The sequence below is a fragment of the Amphibalanus amphitrite genome, unplaced genomic scaffold, assembly GCF_019059575.1.
Source record: "Amphibalanus amphitrite isolate SeventyFive unplaced genomic scaffold, NRLGWU_Aamphi_draft 000023F_arrow, whole genome shotgun sequence".
NCBI lineage: Eukaryota > Metazoa > Arthropoda > Thecostraca > Balanomorpha > Balanidae > Amphibalanus > Amphibalanus amphitrite.
Window position 1 is genome coordinate 172,606 of NW_024881519.1, and position 25,867 is coordinate 198,472.

General features: G+C 44.4%; 2 protein-coding genes across 5 annotated transcripts in view; both read left to right on the forward strand.

Moving 5' to 3' along the window:
* The window catches only part of LOC122392449 (Parkinson disease protein 7 homolog), a 160,164-nt gene that overhangs the window by 59,028 nt on the left and 75,269 nt on the right, over nucleotides 1-25,867 (forward strand). The gene's annotated exons all lie outside the window — the stretch shown is intronic.
* Nucleotides 16,103-19,550, forward strand: LOC122392441. 2 transcript variants are annotated; one of them, XR_006258514.1, is made up of 3 exons: nucleotides 16,103-17,819; nucleotides 18,583-18,694; nucleotides 19,181-19,550. XR_006258514.1 is itself a non-coding variant. In XM_043387279.1 (3 exons), exons 1-3 carry the CDS (start codon nucleotides 17,655-17,657, stop codon nucleotides 19,528-19,530), a joined length of 627 nt encoding a protein of 208 aa, XP_043243214.1. In that variant the 5' UTR covers nucleotides 17,592-17,654; the 3' UTR covers nucleotides 19,531-19,550. The 2 variants fall into 2 exon arrangements, 1 of the variants encoding a protein (XP_043243214.1); XM_043387279.1 differs by having other exon boundaries at nucleotides 17,592-17,819.

The window sequence follows — 25,867 nt, forward strand, 5'->3', positions numbered from 1 at the left end:
AAATTATCGCCAAATTAACGAGCTAGAGCCTCGTCAAATATGCTATGTAAACCGGGTTACTGAGACAGTAGAATTTGATTTGATTATGTATCGGGTGTTGGATGTTTCCACGTAATTGAGTGTGTTCCACGCGTTGCTGCTGCTTAAGTTTTTGGTGTACCCTTTGTTTAAGGCATTCGAATACACATGTTCTGTTCGTTCCACTTGTTATACGTTCTGTTCCAACCCCTATACAACAGGTGACAAATTGTTTTGTGTTTATTACCGGATGTCTTATTTTGCGAAATAATCAAACCTTGAGCTTGTGCATCCCGAGATGCAAAAGTGCTAACTTAGCCGTAAATAGTGATTTTCGATTTTGTTATACTTGGTTTACGACACCAGTGTTTGAAACACGCGAATAAACATGTCTTGTATTCGTTGAGGCACTTTGTTTGGATATTTGCAGGAAGCTACGGATGTTATGCATCCTGAAATATTAAGATTATAGTCAACGGTATTATTCTAATATGCACGTGTTTATATAAGCCATATAGCTATAATATGGTTTATAAAAGTAAAAACGTTGTATTAATAGAATCGTAGAAGTATATTTTTAGTAGATGAAGAGTGTTTTCGTAGATATACCATGGGTGTAAAAAAACTCCTTCAACTGCTCAGATATGTACTATTTGTTGAAAAGGTCCTCTAGGGTGTTTTGTAACCCCGTAAGTGGGGTAACATTAGGCTAATAGCATACTTTTAAAAAGAGCTTCTGGGTAATTTAACATTGTTAACGTTATATCATGGTGTAGTAAAACACCCAACCCTCCTAACAGTGTTCTATTACCTTCTTCTTGGTGTTCATTTAGAAGCCAATGCGAGTAATTTAAGCGGGGAAGGGACCTTCCTCCTTCCTCAAGTGCACTCAGATATATGTACTGTGCAATTACACCGCTAACGGTGTTAATATTTTTTGTGTGTACATATCTGAGCAGTTGAAGGTTTTTTTACACCCATGGTATATCTACGAAAACACTCTTAATCTACTAAAAATGTAGTTCTACGATTCTATTCATACAACGTTTTTACTTTTATAAACCATATTATAGGTATTAAAACACGTGCATATTAAAATAATACCATTGGCTAATCTTAATATTTCAGGGTATATAACATACGACACGTAGCTTCCTGCAAATGTCCAAACAAAATGCCTCAACGAATACCAAACATGTTTATTCGGCGCATGTTTCGAACACTGGTGCCGTAAACCAAGTATAACGAAACCGAAAATCACCAGTTACGGCTAAGTTAGCACTTAAGCATCTCGCGATGACGATGCACAACCTCAAGGTTTGATTATTTCGCCAAAGAAGACATCCGCTGATAAACACAAAATAATTTGTCACCACTGTAGGAGTTGGAGCAAAACATAGAACAAGTGGCCCAGAACATGTGTATTCGAATGCCTTAAACAAAGAGTACACCAAAAACTTAGGCAGCAGCAACGCGTGAAACACATACAATGACGTGGAAACATCCAACACCCGATACATAATCAAATCAAATGCTACTGACTCAGTGATCCCCTAACTCGCTAATCCCACAGTAATTTCCTGCGCATAATGACTCGCACTGCGGCACTGGTGTAGCCAGCCTATGCGAAACAGGAAATCACCATGGTGCTACTGTAAACAACGATCTTGTTATCATGACAACGGCCTTTTAGAAGTGCGGCACAGCTTTTGAAAGTTTTCAGAAAATTCAGGTTTGCTTTTTCAACAGAAAAAGCACAACTCTAACCAAGTGCGTCCGCATTATTGTCCCTTGTGGGATTATTGTCCTGTATCAATCACTTCGACGCCGTCTCGTTGGAGTTCGCCACCATTCCACTTCTATTCTCCACTTAACCTCCACAATATGCACCGCACAATTCGATAAACACCACTGATTCTTCATGATCTGAGCACTGCCAATGCGCTCCACGCCTCAGCCGACCAGACTGAGAAAAATGGCGGCGAACGCGGACGCGCATTCGTCCTTTTGCGCATGCGCGAAAGGAAACCCCCGTAAGCTACTTTGAGAACACCTCCACGGATATTTTACACGTTTAAGAAGTAACGGGCGTCTTTTAAAAGTATTTACAATGTAATTGTAGGCCACAAGGTGTAAACGTACCGCTTTGCTGTCGTTTTAATACCTTCTTCGGTGTACATAAACTGATCCCATCTTTTTATAGTCTAGATATACTTTTTGTACCTCAACGGTGTTTGATAAACTAACCACCTTCATTTCTACTTAGATAAAAAAGAAGGGATGTGTTATGGAAGTGTACGACCATTCTTTTGAAAATACCACTCTTTCTAAATAGTGCATTCGTCGCAATTGTAGTCTCTGTACAATATTCATGAAATACTTTGGTGTAAAATAAACCAGCTCGGTGTTAATATTTTTTGTGTGTAGAGCTGCATCTTTTACTCTGTTTAGCATGCCTCACAGTCGTGTAAATGCTACACTGACTGGTCTTTTTGTACGTGTCCCGCGTGTCGTAAACGAACTTATCGCCTGGAATCCCTCAGTGGACATATTTACAGACCCAATGGGAAAGTTGAAGAGGGAAGCAGCAAAATTTTCGCCATCTTTGGAAGTCTGCACTTAGCTTTAGCTTGTGTCACTTAGTATCTGTATCCATGTGTATCCTGTGATGACTGCGTATTCATGTCATTGTAGGTATTTATATGCATGCGCTGACTTCACCTGTCATTGGGTTTTTACCTGCTGGTGATTCATACATCATACAATCATACAAAAAATGGCAGGGGCACTTACGCGCATGACTGGGGTATTTTCCATAACGCGAGTCCCCTCTTATCTCCGAAACTACGGGGCCGATCGTCAAAATTCAAACGGTGTCTGATAGCACTGGAAAAACTGTCGAGCGAACCTTATTTTCATTGACCTCGAGGTCACCGATGACGTCACAGGTCAGGTCAAAGTAAAAGTTATCGGCATTTTTGCTTGTTTACAATTTAGGCTCTGGCCGCCGGCTGACAAGTCCGATCAGCTCATTTTTGGTTTATGCACTCCTTGATATATGCCTTAGATACCCTGATTGTACCGAACTTTTACTTCGAATTTTTCAGGTCAAGGCCAGGTCATCCTAGGTCACGGAAATTGTATAGCATGTATCGGTCACGTGACGCATGTTTTATGGTCAATTTTACAAGTAGATTCCGAAAATGATTTCGTCTGTGTCATTTGAGGTCATTTTCAGCTGAATTTACCGGAGGTCAGGTCAATTTCAGGTCGGAAAAGGTCTAATTTTGAAGATGAAAATTTTCAACAAAAATGGTGCCTATCAGATGCAGTTTTAGTTCAGGAACACGATGGTGCCATTTATATTGCTGTACGATGTTCGAATTTTCAACGGGACGGGCAGCCAATCTGTTCTACCACCCGAGAAAACGTTGTGTGCAAAATATTTTTGGAAAATATGGTTATTTAGAGGTAGCTCAACCAGGTCAAAGTTCGCATTTTTGTGTGAAAAACACAACTTTGCCGAAATTTTAATTTCCATGTGTATTTCTGATGTTCACAATGACATTGGACGTTGCCAAGACTTAATCGAAACGTTTCAGCACCCAAAGCTTAGATAGGTATATAGGTACATATGAGGTACATAATTCTTTTGAAGGTATGCATAACTTACTGCATAACTCCATGAAAAGAGAAAGCAGTATCATCCGTAATCAGCCAACACTTGTACACATCATTCGTCGGCTAGTCTTGCCTACTTAGAAGTTACGATCGCCTTGCGTATGTCAGAATGCTTGCGTCTTTGCTCCTCGACGACCTACAAGAGGAGCTGCTGTTAGTCTTTATCCTTCGTGGGGGTCAGATCGATTTCCTGGCCATCAACAAAATGCCTCGTTCCGCGAAGTCGTAGAGGCGTGAAGAGACCTCATGTAGCGCATGGCGGCGTTGTAGAATGGCTTGACCTCCCCAAGGCGACCTCCCTAAGAATCGGCTCCTTCAAGAGGGAGTCGGTGTCCATACCGAGGATGCTGAAGAGGCTTGTGAAGCCTGTTGTGATATGACGAAGTCTGCCGTGGACTTGCTAGAGACTGAAGCTATAGTAGATTCAACGTGGGCTCGACGAGGGGGGGGGGGAGGGGTCATCGGCCCTCTCCTTCTCTCGTAACGATGCAGCCATCTCACGTTTAGTGGCAGCGATCGTTATCTCCTCCATTATAAGTTGAGGGCGACCAGCCTCTCATTTAGATACCAGAGATGACGGCTGAAGGCAATGGTTGTCGCCTTGGACACCAATTCGAACACCAATTCGTCCAATTCGTACTCCAGGAGGGACTTGAGGAAGTCGAGATCTTGCGCTGGTGCAGACGCCAGAAGCGGTGCATTGAATCGAGCCGAAAACTACATTGTTACCACATGGTCACGATTCGCTGGCGGCTGGAGGCTCTTCTTCTTAGTCGTAGTGAGCCGGGATTGTGCTCGAAAGAGGTAAAGCTTAATAGCGTAAATGGCATTGGTCAACCAGCACACACGGAGCATATCGGGGTGAGCGATCTTCATACCTCGTTTCGGAGCACCACCGAGGACAGTGATGGCCAGCTCCAGCATCTCACGGTTGTCGCGTGAGTGCTGGCGGTCAAGGATACATGACCGAACTGTGCAAGAGCATCACGCGGGTCGTGGAGGTGGGACATGTCACAGTTTTTGAAGGTTTATGGCTTCGTTCCATCTAGACGCCCACTTTTTATGGAAGCGCTTAAACAAAACAACGTCCGGGCCGCTGAACGGGCCGAGGCAGGCTGAAAATGTCTTTATAGAACAAACTCGTAAATGTCGTGGCAAGTCAGGTGGAGCAACTCCTGCTCGAGCCGCTGCTTGATGATCGTGCAGGCTCCTGCATTGAGGCCGGTGTTCGATGCACTTGTGTCAAAACTGAGCGCTTTCAATCAATCCTTCAAATCTCACTCATCGAGAAATTCTAGAACAGCGTTTGCTGCGGCCTGTCAATTTGAGCCTGGCCAGCGAAAAATGTTCTGAAATGGCTAAGCAAAACACTACTTATCTTTTTCACGTGCACGTCTTCTCCCTGACATCACGAAGACACGGAGACCTGCCCTGTGGCCGTACACTGGCAGTGTCCCCCTGCGCATCAGTAACCGGGGATACATGAGCAGAGTAAATGCGTATTACAAACGAATCACAATACTCGGCAAAGAAAAACCATTCCTGATACGCATTTATTTGCTCATGTAACCCCGGTAAGTGCCAGCAGTCTCGTGACCCTTCCCAACCATCGTAATACGAGATAAGAGCTGAAGTTGCACGCCTGGCAGCGGGCTACCGTCACCGAACAAAATAAGCTAAACTACGCTGAACGGCCATTGGTTGAATCACGCATTGCGTCACAGCGCGTTTGCGGCGAGAAACACTGTGGTTATGAAACAAATAGGAAGGCATCTATCATTCATTTAAACGTGTTACAGCTCAAATATGACAATGCTTGGAAACGCTAGTTTCCAAGCGAGCGCTAGTTTCTGCGAGCGCTAGTTTCTGCTGTATCGTCATTACTGCAACGGCAACCGCAAGGCAGCCACGTCCAATGCGAGCCGCCCCGGTCCGGCATACGGCCTTGGGTGCGGCGGCTACTTCCCCGTCGGCTGAACGCATCCGACTGACCGGCCAAGATCACCGCTCCGTCCGCCGGGAGGGCGGAGCTTAATGGTCACGTGCCTGTGACGTAACGCCTACGTACGGATAGCCTCTACTCCACTGACGGATTTACGGAGCTGATTTTAACATTACGAGGCAACGACAAGTACCCTAACAATTGATATTTTGTTAAGAGACCATATTAGCGAAAATTGGCGCTTGAGCTGAAATGTGCTGTGCGAAAATTTGAAGCCAATTGGATGAATATTAAATAAATTATCGCCGAAAAACAGGGTCTCATGGGGTCTGAAATGCATGGTAGTCGCGTCGGTGGGCTTATCACACACAGGGGTGTCACATGCATAGACAGCCTCACAGCCCCTAAGCATTGCGTTTACCAATGTATCCCATCTTTGTATCTTTTATCCCCTACCTGGCTCATAATCCCTCCTTAAGTATCCCATTCTATAAAAAAAACATTAACTACGACCATGTTCGCCTTAACCCGCGCGGGGCTGGGGGGGGGTAAATTTTACCCCCCCCCCTCGCGAATTTTGGCAATATCTCAAAAACGGCGGCGCGCAGCGCCGCCAAACTTTTAGTACCTTTTCTTACATCAATTTGACACGTTCCCTGAAAATTTGAGCAAAATTCATCGGAAAATTTTTGAGAAATTGACGTTTTAGTGACGTCATGTTCGCCATTTTCGCCTCAAAAACGGCAAAATTTTAAACGCCGCTAACATCTTCATTTTTAAAGGAATCAAGACGTAACAAAAAGGTTATACGTCTCTCTACTTTGTCTATCAAATGGCTATCTCGGTTTTTTGGAAATTTTGGATTTTGGCCCATTTTTTTCTAAAAAAAACTGACTTTTTTGGGAAAATAGTTATAAAATCCAAAATTTTGAGTGTATCGAAAAAACCGGAATATATGTCAGAGAAGTGGTCTATGTGCACCTACATACCAATTTTTAGAAGAATCGGTTCAAAAATGTGGGAGTTATTCAAAATTTTTTGACGTCACGACACACAAAAAATTTGAAAAATGAATTTTTTAGAAGTTCTAGACCTCGTACGGAAACAAAAATAGCACCATGTGATTCGCCGTGAAAACTGCATCAGATAGACACTTTTTTAGGCCTTAACAACCAACTTCAAAATTTGATCTCACTTGACCTGACCTTGACCTGACCTCGACCTGAAATTCATCCAGAGGTGGTCCATATCACTTATTGAGTGTGCTTATTGAATTATATGAGTAAAATGACCCATAAAACATGTGTCGCACATGCCCTTTTCTATATTTTGTTTTTGGTGACCTGACCTGACCTGACCTTGACCTTAACCTTGACCTCTGAATGATATTGTATGCAACGAATATTGTCTTGGTAGCCTAAGAACACGTTTTGGGCAATCAGTCTCAGTCCATGACTCCATTCTTCGGCAATTACGGTGCAATGCCGATACTGTAGAAACGTGCAATTTGTACCCTTGACCTGACCTTGACCTTGACCTCAAACTTTAATCAAGTACATGTTTTTAGTTGTTCGTGATGAGATCTTTCGATTGGCGTTCGAATTTTCCAAATCGGACCATTAGTTCGGGAGATAACAGGGGGGGGGGTAAAATTTACCCCCTCCCCCCAGCCCCGCGCGTTCGGCTGGAGACCCCAGCCCAGCGCGGGTTAACATACTGAAATTACCACTGCTGCCGACACAGAATATAAGAAAGCGGAGCCCTACGCACATCGGACGCTGAACCGGGTTTCGAATTGTACCCAGTGACGTCATCAAAGGGTCGGGATGAGACTTTAACTATCCCCAGACGCGAGCGCGTATGAATGGTGCACCCTGTGCCGGCATTGAGAGAGTCCTGTGTCAATGACGTCACTTATCGATGGTCACAGCAGTTGTTCCCATGACGTCATCCACAGCTCCAAACAAGTCCGTTCCCTATTCTCCAAGGTAAATGAATATGAATGGCATGACCCGCCGGACGAACCGAGGGCTCCGGGCCTATGCCGTCACTCATCTGAAGGCACCGCTGGCATTATGCCCATGACGTCACGAGGACGATCACCGTGTGTTTCTCAGTCACCCTGAATAGTGGGCGCGGTCCGGGTGAGCACACGTGGGCCGGGGCTATAGCACCCGTCAAGTGCACAATTGGAGCGGCCTGCATGGCTCCGGAGGGCACCGATCGACAGTCTCCTTTCACATTGCCTGAGGGCAGATGTCACGCCCCTGACAGTGATTGGATAGTTCTGCAGCGAGCTTCGCAGCCCTTTTGTTGGGATGAGCAAATTCATACATGATGTGAAAATGACACAGCAATGAATCTTCCTGTCAGGTATCCTGAACAACTTAAGTACCGACTTGGATCGTTAAACTAACGAATATGACGTCCGTTTAGTAGGGCGACAGCCGAACGTCTCTTCCGTGGCCCGTCAGACAGCCGAGAGCGCCGGGTCTGCGCGTCGATATGACCTGACAGTTGCAGAGTTTTGGTTTCCGCAAAATGTTGGTTACACATATTCTCGTGGTAACAACCGCTCCCACATAGATCATATCGCGGTGCCCAATAGCCGTGTTCAGGACGTACGCAGTTGCAAAATATTGCCTCCTTGCAAGGACAACCTCAGCCCGCACCTGCCAATAATATGTGAACTTTTGATACAAGTTCAAATGGCTATGCCTTGGAGTAGCCTGAATGATAAAACCTATTGGAATTCCACAGAGCACGTAGATTGGAGCTGCCCCGCGAAAGAACTACCAGGGTATTCTGGAAGAAATCCCGCCTTCACGGAGCAGCATGCTAGCCCTAGCATGCTGCGGCGACTCTCTGGATAACCTAGATTCTGCTATCATACACAGCATGCATACCGCTGCTCGAGTCTCTGGGTGTTCCAGACCCAGACACCGACCAAGGGCCTGGTGGACCCCTGATGTCGCACGGGTCCACCAGGCCCCTGCGGTCCACCAGGCCCCTGCGGTCTCTCGCTCGTGAGCGAGAGACCGCAGTAGGTTCTGGTTCAACATTTGGAAAAGCTGTGATAGACTGCAAGGGACAGCGGTGAGCGCCTGTTATCACGCCGCTCGACACAGCTATAGGAAGGCTCGCCGAGCAGCAGCAATGTCTAGCATTGAAAAAGATGCTAAACTTATCCATTCATTGCGCAGTAATGGAAATACTAATGCTTTTTGGCGCAGTGTACAGCGTGCTAGAAGAGGAAATAATTGCACGGTGTCGGTGTGCAGTGCACCGGACTTTGCAGATTACTTTAGAAACGTCTACAAAGACTCTCAAGAAGAGCTGACCACTGAACAGCACCGGATCTCAAATACTGTCGCTGATATGGTGCGTGGTGCTGCTGCAGTAGTAGAAGAACGAGTCGTCACGCCGGCGGATGTATCTGCGCTCATCTCTCGCCTACACAGGGGTAAATCGGCTGGAGTCGACGGTATAACAGCCGAACACCTCGTACTAGGTTCGACCCCTGCGCTACTTTCTGCAGTGGCTCTTCTGCTAAGTAAGTGCCTCACCGAAAAGACAGTCCCTGTGACCTTTACTGAAGGCCTGATGGTACCAGTGTTGAAAAGGTCCCAGCTAGACTCCCACTTTATGGATAACTACACTGTAAAAAATGCTAACAAATTAGTTAGCTAATTCTTCAAGCAAAATCTAGTATTAAAACACACGTTGTTGCAAAAAACGGGTCAGATAACACATATGTTTGCAGCCTAACACACTGTAAAAAATGTTTACTAACACATTAGTTAGTTATTCAACATAACGCTAGTGTCATAACACATATATGTGTTATAAGAGTGTAACCTGCAGGAAGAAAATGATTTAACGAGTTCTGAAACACGGGGTGTTGCAATCACCACACGGATACATTTGATTAACTCGTTGATGTGCTTCAAAACAAAGATAAAGTGTGTGCTGCGATGTGAGTTATTAAACACATACGCGTGTTTAAGACAACCCCGGCTCAAAAATCGAGAGACGTGTTATCAAACTTGCCTTCAGCGTGCCGATCAGTAACATTACACGTATTATGCTAGTAAACCATTACACGCAGCTAAGTTACTGCAACAATGTCGCCATTTTGTGCGGATCGCGCGCGCGACTCCGCCGCATTCATCTGAGGCCTGTTTGCGAAGTGGTGTCTCAAATGGTAAGTGAAGAAATATGATAAAATACCTATTGTCTAATGAAACTGTGTGATTTTCACATGCATTACATGTATTTGTATTCATTGTGCATTACGATTATATAACTATGAAACATATCAACGGTCAAGGAAGGCATGCATGTGAATGGCAGTGTCAATAGACAATTTGCCATGTACAGCACATTAATTGCACATATAGATGATAAATTGGTTATGTTCTCCAGTCACAGGTAAAATATTTATTTCCTCCTACTCATCCAGTCTGCAAAATGTGGCAGGGAGCTTGACAAGATTTTCAGGGCAGACAAAATACTCAGAATGATGAGACTCAGGGCAGCACAATTCCTGCCCCTAATAATGCAAATGATTTAACGCTATAATGATGTGGAAGGTGGTGAGGAGCTGAGCAAAGTATTTCTGTCCCAATTTTTCAACTTCTGCCCCAACATTCCTAAAACCTGCCCCAGTTTTTGCCCTGATCCATGATGACTGCTCCGATGAGATCTCGTCAAATCCTGCCATGTTTTGCAGACTGGCTCTTATGATAGAACAACCATTTTAGACTGAGGTGAGCAATAACAATGGGTATAGTTTAGTGTCAGAGGTACCTTATAGTTTTCAAAACAAGTTGATGGGCATAAAGAGCTGAGGCGAGCATTGTACCAAATATGGACATGCTGCATTTTTATATTTGGAAACGGAAGGTGCACGCTCACCTCCTTGACGAGCTACGCAAGTTCTTGCAAAACTATGCACAACACTGTTTCTAAAAATGAAAAGCTAACATTTGAATCTACGACAGATAGGTAGGTACAGGGGCCACTCCACGGTGTGACGACTGGAGGGGACATTGACCATTTTGGAGGGGACGAGGACCATTTCAAGTCTTCCATGCAACGCCATAGGCGTAATGTTAAAGTTTTAAAGGGAGATAATGAGCTTTCTTTTTTCTTTAATAAAAATTACTCGACATCTATACTATGTATTTCTACTGTAGTTTCTATAAAAAATGAAAATTTCCTAGCACATTTTCGTATGTGAAAAAGGTTTTTATTTTTGCAAAAAAGAAGCAGTACTTGCAGTACTTGTAACACCCACCGAAATGCGTTGTCCTTCTTGTCCTTCTCTATAAAAAAGTCGCAGTATATGGCGCTTTTGTTTCAAACAGCGACGCTTGGGTTTTTGTTTATGTTATCGCCTTGTCGTTGCTTGGTTGTAAGGATTCTAATTTGAATTAGAGTTAATTCGGTTTAGAATTAATTAGATTCGTACATAGTGCCTACTCTTCTTTGTTTCCAAGTATTATTTTGCGCCACAAATGAACGGCATGCGCCAGAAACGCAGCCAAATCTTGCGATTGCGACTACGAAATTCATTATTTTGGCCTCAGAGCCTGAAGCGAAAAATACAAGCATATTTATTTCAAAAAGACTTCAGGTTTGTCGAACGGTGTTATGAGAATTTTGATAACAGTACTGCATAAGTTTTTCAGTGATGCCGCAAAAGTGTTGTATCTATCTTCTTTTATTGTGCAGTCGGCGGGACCGATTCAAAATTGAGTCGTTGCTACTAAAATAGCAGCATATGGCCTCAGATGATGAACAGGAAAAATAGTTGCGTAAATTTAGACATAAACCACCCCCAAACCATGAATATCTTTTGAAGGCACTATAGACGACCATTAACTAACTAGATGTGATGAAGATCAAATGTAAGGAATACGCTCATTTTACAAAATTACATGCAAGTACCAAAAAGTGATGTAAGTACTTATTCAACGGTCATTTTCAGCGCTCCCCGCTAACGTGACTTCAAGTTGAGATATTTGCGGCAAGGTACCGCATTGAGCAAAATGGTTTTAATTTACATTATAACTTGTTGTGTTTTGTCAGAAAATGATCCTAACTCAGATTTTGTGGAAAAAGGTCATTATCTCCCTTTAAAAAGTGGAGGGGATGAGATCCCCTCAGTCACACCCCTGTGGCGACGCCCTTGGGTAGGTACCATGGTTGGTGGGTCAAAATCCATGGTTAGATTTTTCCATGCCAGCCTGTGATATAAAATTTTAGGTTGTGATTGCAGATGGAGCGAAACTGGGATGAATGACGGAACACTTCCATAAATGTTTCCTTTCAAATATGATAGCCCAAACCTGGTTTGGGCTGATACTTAACTGACTTGGGCTTCACAAATATTTTTAACTTTGACAAAATTCACTCCACATTTTAACCCTCTTTATTTTCTGATGCCAATAGATGGCAATCAGCCATCCAGTTACATTACACATTTTGCTTGGAAATAAATCACCTGGAAGTTCAGAGTTTCCACTTATGACAATGCACGATGCAAGTCTCCATTTATGGATCAAAAACTTTTCATATTTAGAAATGTTTCCAAGAATAGAAGCATTTCCATAGATGGAACGAAACTACCTACCACAATGTGCCTCAGCCTGACTGACCTGCAACCAATCTCAATCTAACATAAAACATTGTTAGAACCACGCACAGCTTATTTAGGGGAAAAGTAATCACATGTGATCATGCTCCATGACCCACACTTAAAATACAAAGCAATCCACTTCATAAATGGATAAATGCTGAAAAAATTCACGTGAAAATATGAAATCAAGGTCGGAGTTATATGGCCTTGCCATTACAGCGTTACCGCTGGTACTTTGCTGGTTTCCCCAGATTTCCACACAAATTTCCCTATTTCGGGCACTCATTTCCCTAGATGCTCATTTGCATATAAAATTTAGTCCAAATGTCCCTGATTTAGAAGGCCTTGCTTGATTTGACCCCAGAGCGAACATCCCGAAGGATTTTACTACAAGAAAATCCTGAGCAGCCCTCATCTTGGGTAGTAATTCACCCGCTGGCCGATTCTTCGGGATATGCTTGCTCCATGGGGTAAAATCAAGCAAGCTGCCGCAGGGCCGGCGCCACAGATTTCGGACTGCGGGGGCAGCTTGTCCCGATAAAGGGCCCATGCGGAAAGGCCCAAGGTAACCTATACACAAAATCTGAAAACTCCTCGGATTTGGCTCAATATTTTTTCGAGAGGGGCCCAAATTATGCAAAAATGCATGTTCCTGCAATTTTTTAAAGGGCCCGGCTGGCAACTGGTGGATGGGCGGCTTCCCCCTGCCCCCCCCCCCCCTGTGGCGCCGGCCCTTGCTCTGCTAAATCAGGGACATTGACATTTGGACTTGTGCACTAGGGAAATGAGTGCCAGAAATAGGGAAATTTGTGTGGGAATCTGGGGAAACCAAAAAAAAACAGGGGTAACGCTGGCCACGCGGATTCAGTGTTTACCTTGGCTGATTCCGAAGGTCTATGAAGCTAGGCAGTGTGTGCATAATTTGAAGATATTGATTAATAATAGTCAATTTTATGGTTTCAAAGCTTACTTAGAGGCTATAGCTAGAGTGTATATGCTAGTAATGCTGGGCGTCCTTGGAGCCTACCTAGTGTTTTGCAAGGAAGTCTAGTGTGCGCCACATTTGCCAAGCAATTGACACGTGAGAAGTTATAATTTATGTGTGTGGTTTCAGTCGGGCACACTGTGATAATTCCGTTCCATATTTTTTTTTTATAAATTTAGTCCAAATGTTTGATTGGGTGGCTTGAGGGATCCGAGTCCACACTAAGCATAGCTTGTTGTGCCTGTCTCTGAACAGTGAACCCACCACCCGATCACGCAATTCCAGTGCTATGGCAGAATTTCGTCTGAAAGTTTAACGTGCCCGGTAGACTGGACACGGTCCCCTCCGCCCACTCATGCTCTCTGGTCTTCGTGCGGCCCCTGCCACATACATGCACGCCATTACACGTAGGGGCCAAATGTTACCGCTCACACCTGCACTGGGGCTTGAACCGGGCTCTCACCACCAGTTCCAGCGTTGAACTCTGGCGCTTTAGACCACTCAGCCAGGAATGGGACTGGCCTTCTGGTTTTATAGAAACGTTCCTTTATTTGAAACATTCCTAAATATAGAAACACTAGGTAGGTACTGTTCCAAAACTGGAAATGCTCAGAAACGCCAATCTTTCTGGGTGATTTATTTCAAAGCAAGATGTGTTATAACTGTCTAGATGGTGGACTGCCATCTATTTATATTGGCATCAAGGAAGCACTGCAGATGGAAATGCGGTGTCAATTTTTCCAAAACTTAAAATAACAGGCGAGCACGCACCTTCCGTTTCCACATACAGAAACCCTATTCCATATTTGGAACAATGATCACCTCAGCGTTTCTATCTATGGAACATTGTTTCTATATACTGAAACGTTTCTACATATAGTATATGGCACGGAATAACCACAGTGTGCTCAACTGGTTTGGTATCTGGAGCAAGGCCTCTGGAGCTTGTAATTTTTGTTTCATATTAACTATGATGTTGGTTGCTTCTAACTTAGTATTTTTGTGGAATTTCTCTCCACCCAGAAGATCAGTTTGGTTGTTGGTACCCCTGATATTCTAGTTGGAAATCAGCATTGGTTCAATTTTGGTTTTACCTAAGATTTTCATCCCACCAACTTGTTTGAGAAACTCCACCCATGGGTGACACCGAAGCCTGTCAGTTGGGCAAACTGCAGGGAAGCAGTCCAAACATGGATTGATCAAAATTAAGATATGACATCACAAAAATGGGTGGAGCAATGCCCATATAAGGAGATGTAATTTATATTAATATTACAATTCTGACTTCCTCCCTTTCAAACCCCTCGTCACCAGTCAAAGTCCCCATGATGGTGAGATATTCACTGTGGTTAAAAGGAGTGAACAGCTCTATCTAAATGATGCATCTGATGATGATGTGTTGTGGCTTTTGCATGCTATTTCTGAAGATAGGAGAGGGTACATCTCTGAAAATTGGATTTCAACTGTCAAAATAATCTAAATTAAAATTCAGCATAATCTATTTTAATATTGGCCACCTGACAACGTCATCTAAAGCAGGTTACCCACTTGTTTCTGTCCTGGAATCAGGTGCAGATAATCTAAATTTTGATTATTTAATTTATCTTGTAGGTGGAATTAAAATATCTTCAAAGGTTCTTTTTTGCTTATGAGATGTAGCCTGAATTATTTTCTCTAGTAGGTATCTGAAGCTGTGGTAAGCTTGTCGTTTTCCAGAGCCGTGATTTAACCATTCCAGTGAGGGTCTGCAAGCATGCCCAAATATGGGCACAAATTGTGATGTAATAATCTAAGTTAAGATCAATCCATTTTAGATTTTTTTCCCCTGCAGTTTGCCTGACTGCTGTGTGTGAGGCTGTAGCCCACTCTAGGCAGAGCACCACAACATATTTGTGCACAGGTTTTATGAATATAAATGACCTATAGAGTCATTCACTGGGTAAATCTTTGGGACCCACTCAGCTCTGAGCTCCACCCCATTTGCTCAAACCCAAACACTGTTTAAAGGCCCTGAGCAGGAACACCTTGCAGGCAAGTCCCTAAATATGCTTGCAGGTAGGTGGACCAAATGAAACAACTAGGGAAGGAGTATCAGATTTGGACAAAGTCCTCATCAAACCAGTGGGGGTAAGCTGGATGAAAGTAGGTAGAACTCGTTTAGCGTAAAGTATGTACAACCCAAATCTCATTTAAATAAATTTCAATTATTTAAATTTCACAATTATTTAAATTTCATTTAAATAATTGTGTTCCTATATCAATGTACAGATCAGCTTGGATCAGGCCAGTGTTCATTGCCTTGTTTTATATTATGATTTATAAGTTTGATTTTTATTGCAGGCAAGTGCACCAGAGTAGAGGTGGCAAAATGTGGACCCGAGGACCCGGTCCAAAGAACCAGTCTGGACCCATATGGGTCCAGACCGGTTCTTGGAAATTTTATGACGGGTCCAACCGGGTCCTACCATAAACTATACATCTTGCACACTACACATTATTGCAAAATATGAAGTGAATGAAGTGAATGTTTCTCTGCACACAGTAGCTCATGAGTATTCCCAATGGGAAATAGGCTGTTAAACATGATGCAACTAATGATGTCTACAAGTAGTTTGTATTAATTGACTTTTGGGGACCGGGTCCAACTGGTTCCGATTCCAACTAAGACCGGGTCCGACTGGTTCCAGAAATGTCCAGCCGGGTCTGGTTCGAGTCTGGTTCCCAAAATTTTCATCTTTTGCCACCTCTACACCAGAGCTTCTCTGTTGTTCGGCTCGATCATGCCAGTTTAAAACTAATAGAGCTTCTGATTATTCACAACATTTCAACAGTCATTTGAAATCTGCAGAAAAAGTCTGCCACTCACTTTGTTGTCCACTCTGCTCACAAGAGTTCACAAGTGGCCGTAACTGGTTAAGGCATTATAAAAGAGTTCACACTGTGGAAGTGCACAAATCACAGAAAAGGCAAGCCAACTCCTCAAGTACATGTGATCCATCAAGTGCTTCTTGCGAGGTGAATGAATATGGTGATGAGTGTATGCTGGAGAGCAGTGAGGCACCAAAGACTGAGGGAAGTAGGGAAAAGGTTGCCAAGATCCTCCTCAAATATCATATCGAGTATGGGCTGCCAAAGGCTGCAACCTCTCTTTTGGCCAGTGACGTTGGTGAACTGATAGATAGAGCTATCAGGGAGCAGTCTGAATGTCCGCCTCCTGGGCAGTCAGTAAAAGATGCATGCGAAGAATTTGAGAGTGAATATAAATTGACAAAATTCTGTCACGAGGACCTTGGGTACATTGCACCAAGTACCCTGGTTTTCACCTCGGGAGGCAAAGAACAGAAAGCAAGTTATCAGTATGTAGATCTGAAGAAACAGTTGAGGTTTTTGGTTGAGAATGGTAAACTGGAAGGCTGCAAAGAAAGCAAGGCAATCAAGCTGGTGATCTATTTCGACGATTTCGGAGTTTGCAATCCTCTGCGTAGCAAAGCAGCCAACTATTCCATAGGTGCTGTGTACTTTGCTGTTGATGAAGTTTCAACAATGTCAGCACTCAGTGACATCTACCTGCTTCTTCTCTGCCCTACCAAACTCATGAAGGAGCATGGCATGGGCACCATCATGAAGCCAGTAACTGACTCCCTCAGTGATCTCGTGGACCATGGTTTGGACGCTTGCAATGCGCATTTCTCCGTTTCTCTGGAGTTTGTCAGTGGAGACAATCTTGGAATCCACAAAGTCGCCGGGTTTCAAGAAACGTTTTCGTCGGGACCCCGCCCGTGCAGAACATGCTATGCCACTAATAATGAGTTCAATGAGAAGCTCACGGAGGGAGACTTGATACTGCGCACAGAAGAGCAATACCGGAAAGAACTGGATATGTTTGAAAGCGAAGGATGCGATGAGGAAACGAAAGGCACAGGAATCAAATCGAAATGTGTTTTCGACGAAATCAAAGGATTTGAGGTCACATCGATGTTCCCTCCTGACATCGCACATGACCTCTTTGAAAGCGGAGTTGTCACTCATTGTCTTGCGCTGGTGCTGTCATACTTGATATTTCAGATGAAGCTCTTCACACTCAGTGCCGTGCAGAAAGCAATGAAGTCGTTCACATACACCAGACAGGACCGTGTGAATACGCCCCCTGTGTTACATGCAAAGGGGAAAAAGGTCATCGTGAAAGGCACTTTCAGCCAATGCTGGACGCTGATCAGAGTGCTGCCCTTCATGATAGGACCACTAGTGCCACGTGATGAAGAAACATGGCTGCTAGTGGCTGACCTACTTGGACTGGTGCAACTCATCTGTGCTCCGCTTCAAAAATAAAACACTCAAAAGCTGCCATTTTTACAGACTACCTCCCGCCGGAACCAGAGGAGGACATGCAAGTTCACAGGAATCGGCTAAGGCAAGAGGGACTAACCGAGGAAGAGCGGGAAGCGCTGCGAGACTTGACATTCGCGGACCGCCGTCGACACGCCGTGGCTCTCTCGACGCCAATGAAGAAGTTCCTGCACATGTACCCCATGATGAAGAATCACCAAGAGGTAAGTTATAGGAGGCAAGAAGGAGTCTTGTAAGAAGGAGTCAAGGAGGCAGTCTTGTAGAGTAATATTTCGCCGGGGAACCTTCATCGGTACCTGACTCGATTGAATTTGCAATAATACCTGCAATAATACTATCCCGAAATTGTTCCGATGCTGAGATGAGGCAGGGGTTAAGTTTTAATCTTGGCTTTTGCATGATCTGTCTGTCTGTCTGTCTGTCTGTCTGTCTGTCTGTCTGTCTGTCTGTCTGTCTGTCTGTCTGTCTGTCTGTCTGTCTGTCTGTCTGTCTGTCTGTCTGTCTGTCTGTCTGTCTGTCTGTCTGTCTGTCTGTCTGTCTGTCTGTCTGTCTGTCTGTCTGTCTGTCTGTCTGTCTGTCTGTCTGTCTGTCTGTCTGTCTGTCTGTCTGTCTGTCTGTCTGTCTGTCTGTCTGTCTGTCTGTCTGTCTGTCTGTCTGTCTGTCTGTCTGTCTGTCTGTCTGTCTGTCTGTCTGTCTGTCTGTCTGTCTGTCTGTCTGTCTGTCTGTCTGTCTGTCTGTCTGTCTGTCTGTCTGTCTCTCTCTCTCTCTCTCTCTCTCTCTCTCTCTCTCTCTCTCTCTCTCGCTCTCTCGCTCTCTCGCTCTCTCGCTCTCTCGCTCTCTCGCTCTCTCTCGCTCTCGCTCGCTCTCGCTCTTTCGCTCTCTCTTGCTCTCACACACTCTCTCGCCCTCGCTCTCGCAGATACACGGCGCGCACGCACATGTTAAATTATTCCACAATGTTTCCAGATCTGGTACGAGCTGGAAAGGATCAGCGGCGGACAGGGTTCCCGTCTTCAGGAATACCGGAAGCGATTGTGCGACTTCCTCACCGCTGTGCAGATGCACACTGAGTGCGAAGGTGAGACAACATATGCACATGGTTAAACATGCCTCTTTTCAGGGTTAACTGTCTTCATTAGATTTACATTTGAGTGAAGGTTAGCCGTATGTTGAATGGCCGAAATATGAAAAGTATAGGTACCAAAAATAAATGTATTTCAAGGACATCTCTTCTACGGTTCAATCAACATACGCTTATCTTCCACTCATTGATCCCACTATGCTCTTCATTCATGATTGTACTTTTTCATTTCATTATAGGCCTTTATACCTACCTTTGACGAGCCGCTCGATCGGCAGGCGCGGGTAGAAGCAACGCAGATTTTTCATGTCTTTTAGCCTCGGTAGGCGGCATGAATAATTTAGCAATGAATGATCCATCCACTTCTTCTAGTTCGGAAATAATGAGATAACCATTCGTTTTGCCATGCGCCGAACCCTCACATTTCACACCAAGGTATTGTTTGCAAGGTTGGGAACTAAAAGTAACTGCCGTTTGTTTCAGATGATGACAAGGTGGATTCGCTACTGGAATATCTCCTGGTGGACCCAAAGGAGATATTCGGGTCCGCTGGCAGCCAAACGATGCCGCACTTCGAGGAGAGCCCGAATGGTTCTCTGACACTGGTTGTCGAGGGCCAGAGGGTGGTCGAGGACGTGGAAATGACGCGCAGCGATGCCCTTCTGCTGTGGGCGGCGTCCTTCCCAGTGTATAACCAAAAGCCGCCCACAAAAACCGCAAAAAATGCACTCGCATTCCTGTCTGAGCAGGTTTTTGAGAAGGCCCGGGGCAGCGTGGTGGTTGGAAACCGCGCCCTGAAGCGTATTCAGCAGATCAAACAACTGACTGAATAAGCCCCTCACACACACACACACGACATCCTTTGATACAGTGCGTCTCAGAATGTTTACGTCGTCCGTGTTGTTTTGAATGTTTACGTGACGATGTTGTTCAGTTCCTGTTATAACTGAAACTGTTCCAGTTTCAGTTCAGTTCCTGTGTCGTTTTTTTTTCTCAAAATGACACAGTTTTAAAGTCATTTTTCCCAGGAAATTAGTTATGTATGCTCACTTTTCGGATTATTCTCTGGGATAATAATATCTAACTCACAAGTCCATATATTTCGGATGATATTGCTCACCCTTGGTCACTGGACAAAATAAAAACAATTACATGTATGAAAAACCACACACCAAAATTATTCCCTAGACGGGTTACATTTTTCAAAAATATATCACTTGCCAAAAAACTGACACGGTCTTTTAGCTTGCATGTTCCTCTACATAACAAGTAGTGCAACCAATCTTCTAAGTTCTACATATACCTATGGATACCTACTACCTATACTTGTGTCTACAGAGATACATCGGACACAATAGATCAATTTGCACAACCGGGTGTATGTTTAGTTCCTATGGATGACATCTTCTGCTCATGTCGACCTATTTCTAAGGGTGAAATCCCATATTGGACTAAGGCCAAATTTTCCTACATCTCGGTTCATGTATGGATCTTTTTCTTTTATTTCTATTGCTTCGCGCACGATTCTCTTTTTTCCAGTTACTCTCACATGCCAAAGTTTTGCCTTCCATGGGGTGCATGTTTCTATCGCACGGCCTAGTGTGCCGAGCGGGTGCCGACTTTTGTACCCGCCCGTGCTCGATGTCTTTAGCATGCTCGTTGAGCCTGACATCTTTTGGGCGCCCTGTTTCTCCAATGTAAATTTCGCCACATTCACATTGCATTTCATATATCGTACCCTTTTGCTTGGCCTTGGGAATCCTATCTTTCACGTTAACTAGTGACTTTTTTAGAGTTTTTGACGAATGCCCTACAATTACGTTGTGAGCGCGTAGAAAGCGGGAGATGGGCTCGCTTACTCCTTTCACATAAGGCATGGAGACATAACGAGGGCGGTTCGCTGGTCGCGGACGGCTGATCGGACCGGACGGCTGGTCCGACCCCGGCGGCGCTGGCTGACTGGTCCCGGGCGGCTGGTTCGATCCCGGCGGCGCTGGCTGACCGTTCCCGGATGGCTGGTCCGGCCCCGGCGGCGCTGGCTGACCGGTCCTGGACGGCTGGTCCGACCCCGGCGGCGCTGGCTGACCGGTTCTGGACGGCTGGTCCGACCCCGGCGGCGCTGGCTGGCCGGTCCCGGACGGCTGGTCCGAAAGAAATAAAAGAAAAAGATCCATACATGAACCGAGATGTAGGAAAATTTGGCCTTAGTCCAATATGGGATTTCACCCTTAGAAATAGGTCGACATGAGCAGAAGATGTCATCCATAGGAACTAAACATACACCCGGTTGTGCAAATTGATCTATTGTGTCCGATGTATCTCTGTAGACACAAGTATAGGTAGTAGGTATCCATAGGTATATGTAGAACTTAGAAGATTGGTTGCACTACTTGTTATGTAGAGGAACATGCAAGCTAAAAGACCGTGTCAGTTTTTTGGCAAGTGATATATTTTTGAAAAATGTAACCCGTCTAGGGAATAATTTTGGTGTGTGGTTTTTCATACATGTAATTGTTTTTATTTTGTCCAGTGACCAAGGGTGAGCAATATCATCCGAAATATATGGACTTGTGAGTTAGATATTATTATCCCAGAGAATAATCCGAAAAGTGGGCATACATATGACACAGTTCCTGTCGTCTGTGTCGTTTTTAATGTTTACGTGACGATGTTGTTCAGTTCCTGGTGGACACCTGTCCTGGCAAGGCGGCGTTCGTTTGTATTTGCAGCTCAGAATGTGTGCTATAGTCATTCGCTCCAGGCATCCAAGTCGGTTGTTCGTTTGATGCATGGCGTCTCAGATTCGTTTGTGACATGGCGGCTCAGATTGTGACGCGAACATGTTTTGAATAGATATTTATTCACAATCGATGGCAACACAAATCGAATTCCTAAATCCAGACGTTTCGACAGCAGTGTGCCTTCGTCAGTGGCTAAATTAAAAATATATATAATATCAAAAACAATCGCTATAAGTCTTGTGTCTTGTATAATCTTGTATGTGTATCTTGTATCTTGTATGTCTTGTGTGTGAACGACTTATAGCGATTGTTTTTGATATTATATATATTTTTAATTTAGCCACTGACGAAGGCACACTGCTGTCGAAACGTTTGGATTTAGGAATTCGATTTGTGTTGCCATCGATTGTGAATAAATATCTATATGTCTGATAATTTACATGTTTTGAATAAAATGTCGACAAGTTTCGAAACATAATGTGTGTAAAAGTGCAACGTGGGAGTTAAATATCGAAGACAAAAGGTGTGTTATTTGACACATATTTTGTTAGTAAGTGAAAGTATCTAAACGAGTTTAAAAACACGGTAATAAGGTATATGTGTGTAATTGGAAAACACGCTTGTCCGAGAAATACGTGTTAAGTTTACTCACCTTTGGTTAGTGAGATTTGCCCACACTACTAACTTCATGTTTTTCTTAGTTATTCTGCACACATTTTGATAGTAAGTCAGCGCTCTAAGAGAGTTTTAAAACACGGTAACAAGGCATACGTTTGTAATCAAAAGTGAGTAAGAAACCTGACAGGTGAGTTTCAAAACACGCCATCATCGTATTGCGTGTTCTGGTAAACACACTTATCTCAGAAATGCGTGTTAACTTTACACACCTTTTGTTAGTGAGATTTGCCCACATAACACGAAGTGTGTAAACATTTTTTACAGTGCACCACATCCAGTTTATCGAAGCAGAAAAGCTAACATCATTGTAAGCTGACAAATGTTATCAGTGCAAACCATGCCGTGTTATTTGACAATGGTGTGTGTTTATGCTTCCTTTGCCTGTTTTTCTGGATAACGTGTTAACTAACAAATCAAACGTGTGTTTTAACTCACAATCTTAGTTTTCTTACTACCTTAACCTGTTGTAGCATTACAAAGACCTTAGTTAATTGAAAAATTCGCCATTTTGTGCGCCCCTCGCGGCCGCGTGCGGCCGCCATGTTCAGTCTGCGCCGAGTCAGCGAAGGGAGAGGACGTGTGCGTTGTGGTGTGGTATAAGAAGGAGCTGGGCTGTGGCGTATAGGTGTTGCGTGGCATAAGGAGCTGCTGTGGTGTTAAGAATAAGAATAATAAGAAGTCAGACAGTGAAATGATATGGATTGTTGGACGTGCCTTTCATTCATACTGGTATGGTGAGTGATTACGGGAAAGATGAGTGCAGACATTGCTGGCGTTTCAGTTTGGTTCATGTATGTCACTAATTTTCTTTTCAATTGAAACTTCAACCAGGCTTCAGGGGGTCTCAGGTTGGAGGCACTGTTCATTTGTTGATTGTCAATTGACATAAGTATATATGACGGACTGAATAATAAGCATGTTGCACACTAAATCCGCATTAGGCTTTGAACAAGAAATTAAATGTACCTAATTATTGGTTGGGAGCCCAACCAGTGAACGCGGTGAGGTGCTGTTTTATTCAATTCCTGTCCACTGCACTCATGTTGTCAAAAAAAAAAAAATGTTTGTAGGTACATGAGCCACCATTGCTCGGTCAGGGAATTTTAGCCTTTTTGTTGCAGTTTAGTTTACCCATATCGACAGAAATGAAGCATTCTCAATGTTCTCGTAATAGGTATTTGGAGACTGTTTGGTGTCATGGCTGGTGCGGATTCCCAGGCTAGTTGGTGCGAATCAGTGCAGACTTGTCACCACGACCGGTGCAGATTACCGATTGATCTATGACGTTGGTTGACATGAGGGTGGTTGCGTTGCCTTATACGTTGTTTGAATAAACATCTTTGTGTTTAAATACTCGTCTGTGTGTTTTATTATAAGATGTAGGCATAAGAAGCAAGGATGGTTGCATATTTACACGCATACACGTAAAATGCGGCTTTAATTTCACACGCCTTTTATTAGTGAAAAGTGGCCGGATGACTAACTTTGATGTCATTTCACACGCCAAAAGCTAGTAATCGAACAAGTTTACAAACCTTATCTTAGTAGGCTTACAAAATGTCTGAAACAACCTAGTGTGTTTCATAACACGCCAGTTCCATTTTACGTGTGTCTGGAAACACACTTGCACACATATTGTGTGTGAAGTCTACTCGCATTTTGTTAGTGAAAAGTGGCCGGATGACTAGGAAGTTAGTAAACATTTTTTACAGTGTATCGGCCAATATCGATCACAACAACAGTATCCAAGCTGCTAGAACTGCATATTCTCCGCGAATTGCGGGACAAGTACCCCACATGATCTCCAATTTGGGTTCATACCAGGACGTGGTGTCAGCGAGGCATCCCTAATGGTAGGCGAGACACTGAACTGGAACCTGAGCAGAAGTCTCCCAGTATTTGCAGCCAATCTCGATGCCAGAAAATGTTTTGACAGGATATGGCACGATGGACTATTCTACCAGCTGCGATATTTTTTTGGACACAAGTACATGACTTCTAATTGTGAACTGGTATCGGAAGTTAACAGCGAAGGTAAAATTTGCCGGGCAAATATCTGCTGCGTTCTCTGTACTCCGCGGTACCAGACAGGGTGCGATACTCTCTCCAACAATCGCAAATATCTACCTGTACCCGCTGGTAGCCTCTCCGGACCACAGTGGCCGGGGCGCCTTTTGGCACCGTCACCATGTTCCTGCGGTCTGCTACGCAGACGACTTGCTACTCATGTCCACAAACACAGGGCACCTGTCACAAATGCTTCAAATAGTAGAGGACTTTGCAAGGTCGTGGAGGCTTGAGTTTACGCACCCACAAGCAGAGAAAACAAAAAGCCACATCATAGTTTTTGGAGGTGATACCCTATCCGAACTGAACTACCTACGTGGCACTAGGGGGGTCCGAAATGTATTAAAGTTGTCCGAAACCACGGGAACCGGGTTTTTCCCATAGGTCCTTTCAATACGTTTCCAAAATGGTGCGGCAATCGAAATTTTAAAGAACTTTCACCTTGCCTCAAATCGATTGAAAGTTTATCAAATTTTGCCAATTTAGTACTTCATGAACTTTCGCTTTTAACATACGTATAACAGTTTAATGCGCAATTGATTGGGCCGGTGATCTTGTTTTCAAGGAAAAATAGCTGCACAAATCACAAAATATATTATCATGCATGCCAAGAGCCAAATGATGAAATCACATCATGACTAAATACCATGTGGATTACAATAAATCACTTAAAATATTGCGTATCAAGATCCCCAGAATAGGAATCGTTTTGGTCTTTATTTGTCCAAATGCGCCATACATATGCATCGAGAACTTTCACCTCGCCTGAACTGAGTTGAAAATATCTAGGTAAGCCTATGATTTGAGCCGCGATCTGTTGCGAGTGCAGACGCCCCCCCCCCATTGCGGGTAATTACATGCATGTCATGACCCCTCAAGGTTGGCGAGTGGCGCTTCTCACATTTCTTAATCCTCACAACAGCAGCTGCTGTGCACTTATGCCTGGAGGGAGGGGGGATGAGACATGGCCCTCATGCATTGCCCGCAAAACACTGTGTCAACCATTGTGTCAATTTCACAGCACTGTGTCAGCTCGCCTTCAGGTGATGGCGCCATGTCTACCGCAAGACAAACAAGAGCTGGGGCATCCAAGCCTCTAGTTGGCCAGCCGAGTGAGGCCGTTGTTGACCAGTGGGCCGTTGCCTTCCTGGCTGATGATGATACCAGCGGGCTGCTGGCCTTCACCGGAAGGCCGCGACTGCCGACCAGGGGGCAGGTCCTCAGCCTCTACCTCCACATCAGGCAGGTCAAGGGACAATGGTTTCCAGTCAGCGAGATCGCTGACATCGTCCTGACCGAAGTATGCAAATACTGGACAATGGGGAACATCCCGATCGGGGCCAAGAACAAAACGAAGGAGAAGACGTTGTCCCTGATCGACGAGTACCGTAACCTGGGCAGTGCCCAGGTTACGGTACCAGTGCCCAGGTTACGGTACCAGTGCCCAGGTTACGGTACCAGTGCCCAGGTTACGGTACCAGTGCCCAGGTTACGGTACTCGTCGATCAGGGCCAACGTCTTCTCCTTCGTTTTGTTCTTGGCCCCGATCGGGATGTTCCCCATTGTCCAGTATTTGCATACTTCGGTCAGGACGATGTCAGCGATCTCGCTGACTGGAAACCATTGTCCCTTGACCTGCCGCCTGATGTGGAGGTAGAGGCTGAGGACCTACCCCCTGGTCGGC

Bases quoted from the DNA above. Each gene is read 5' to 3' on its own strand.
- LOC122392441 (XM_043387279.1), top strand. From the start codon at position 17,655: ATGCAAGTTCACAGGAATCGGCTAAGGCAAGAGGGACTAACCGAGGAA. The intron at 17,820-18,582 runs GTAAGTTATAGG...CAATGTTTCCAG, and splicing joins TGATGAAGAATCACCAAGAG to ATCTGGTACGAGCTGGAAAG. The intron at 18,695-19,180 runs GTGAGACAACAT...CGTTTGTTTCAG, and splicing joins GATGCACACTGAGTGCGAAG to ATGATGACAAGGTGGATTCG.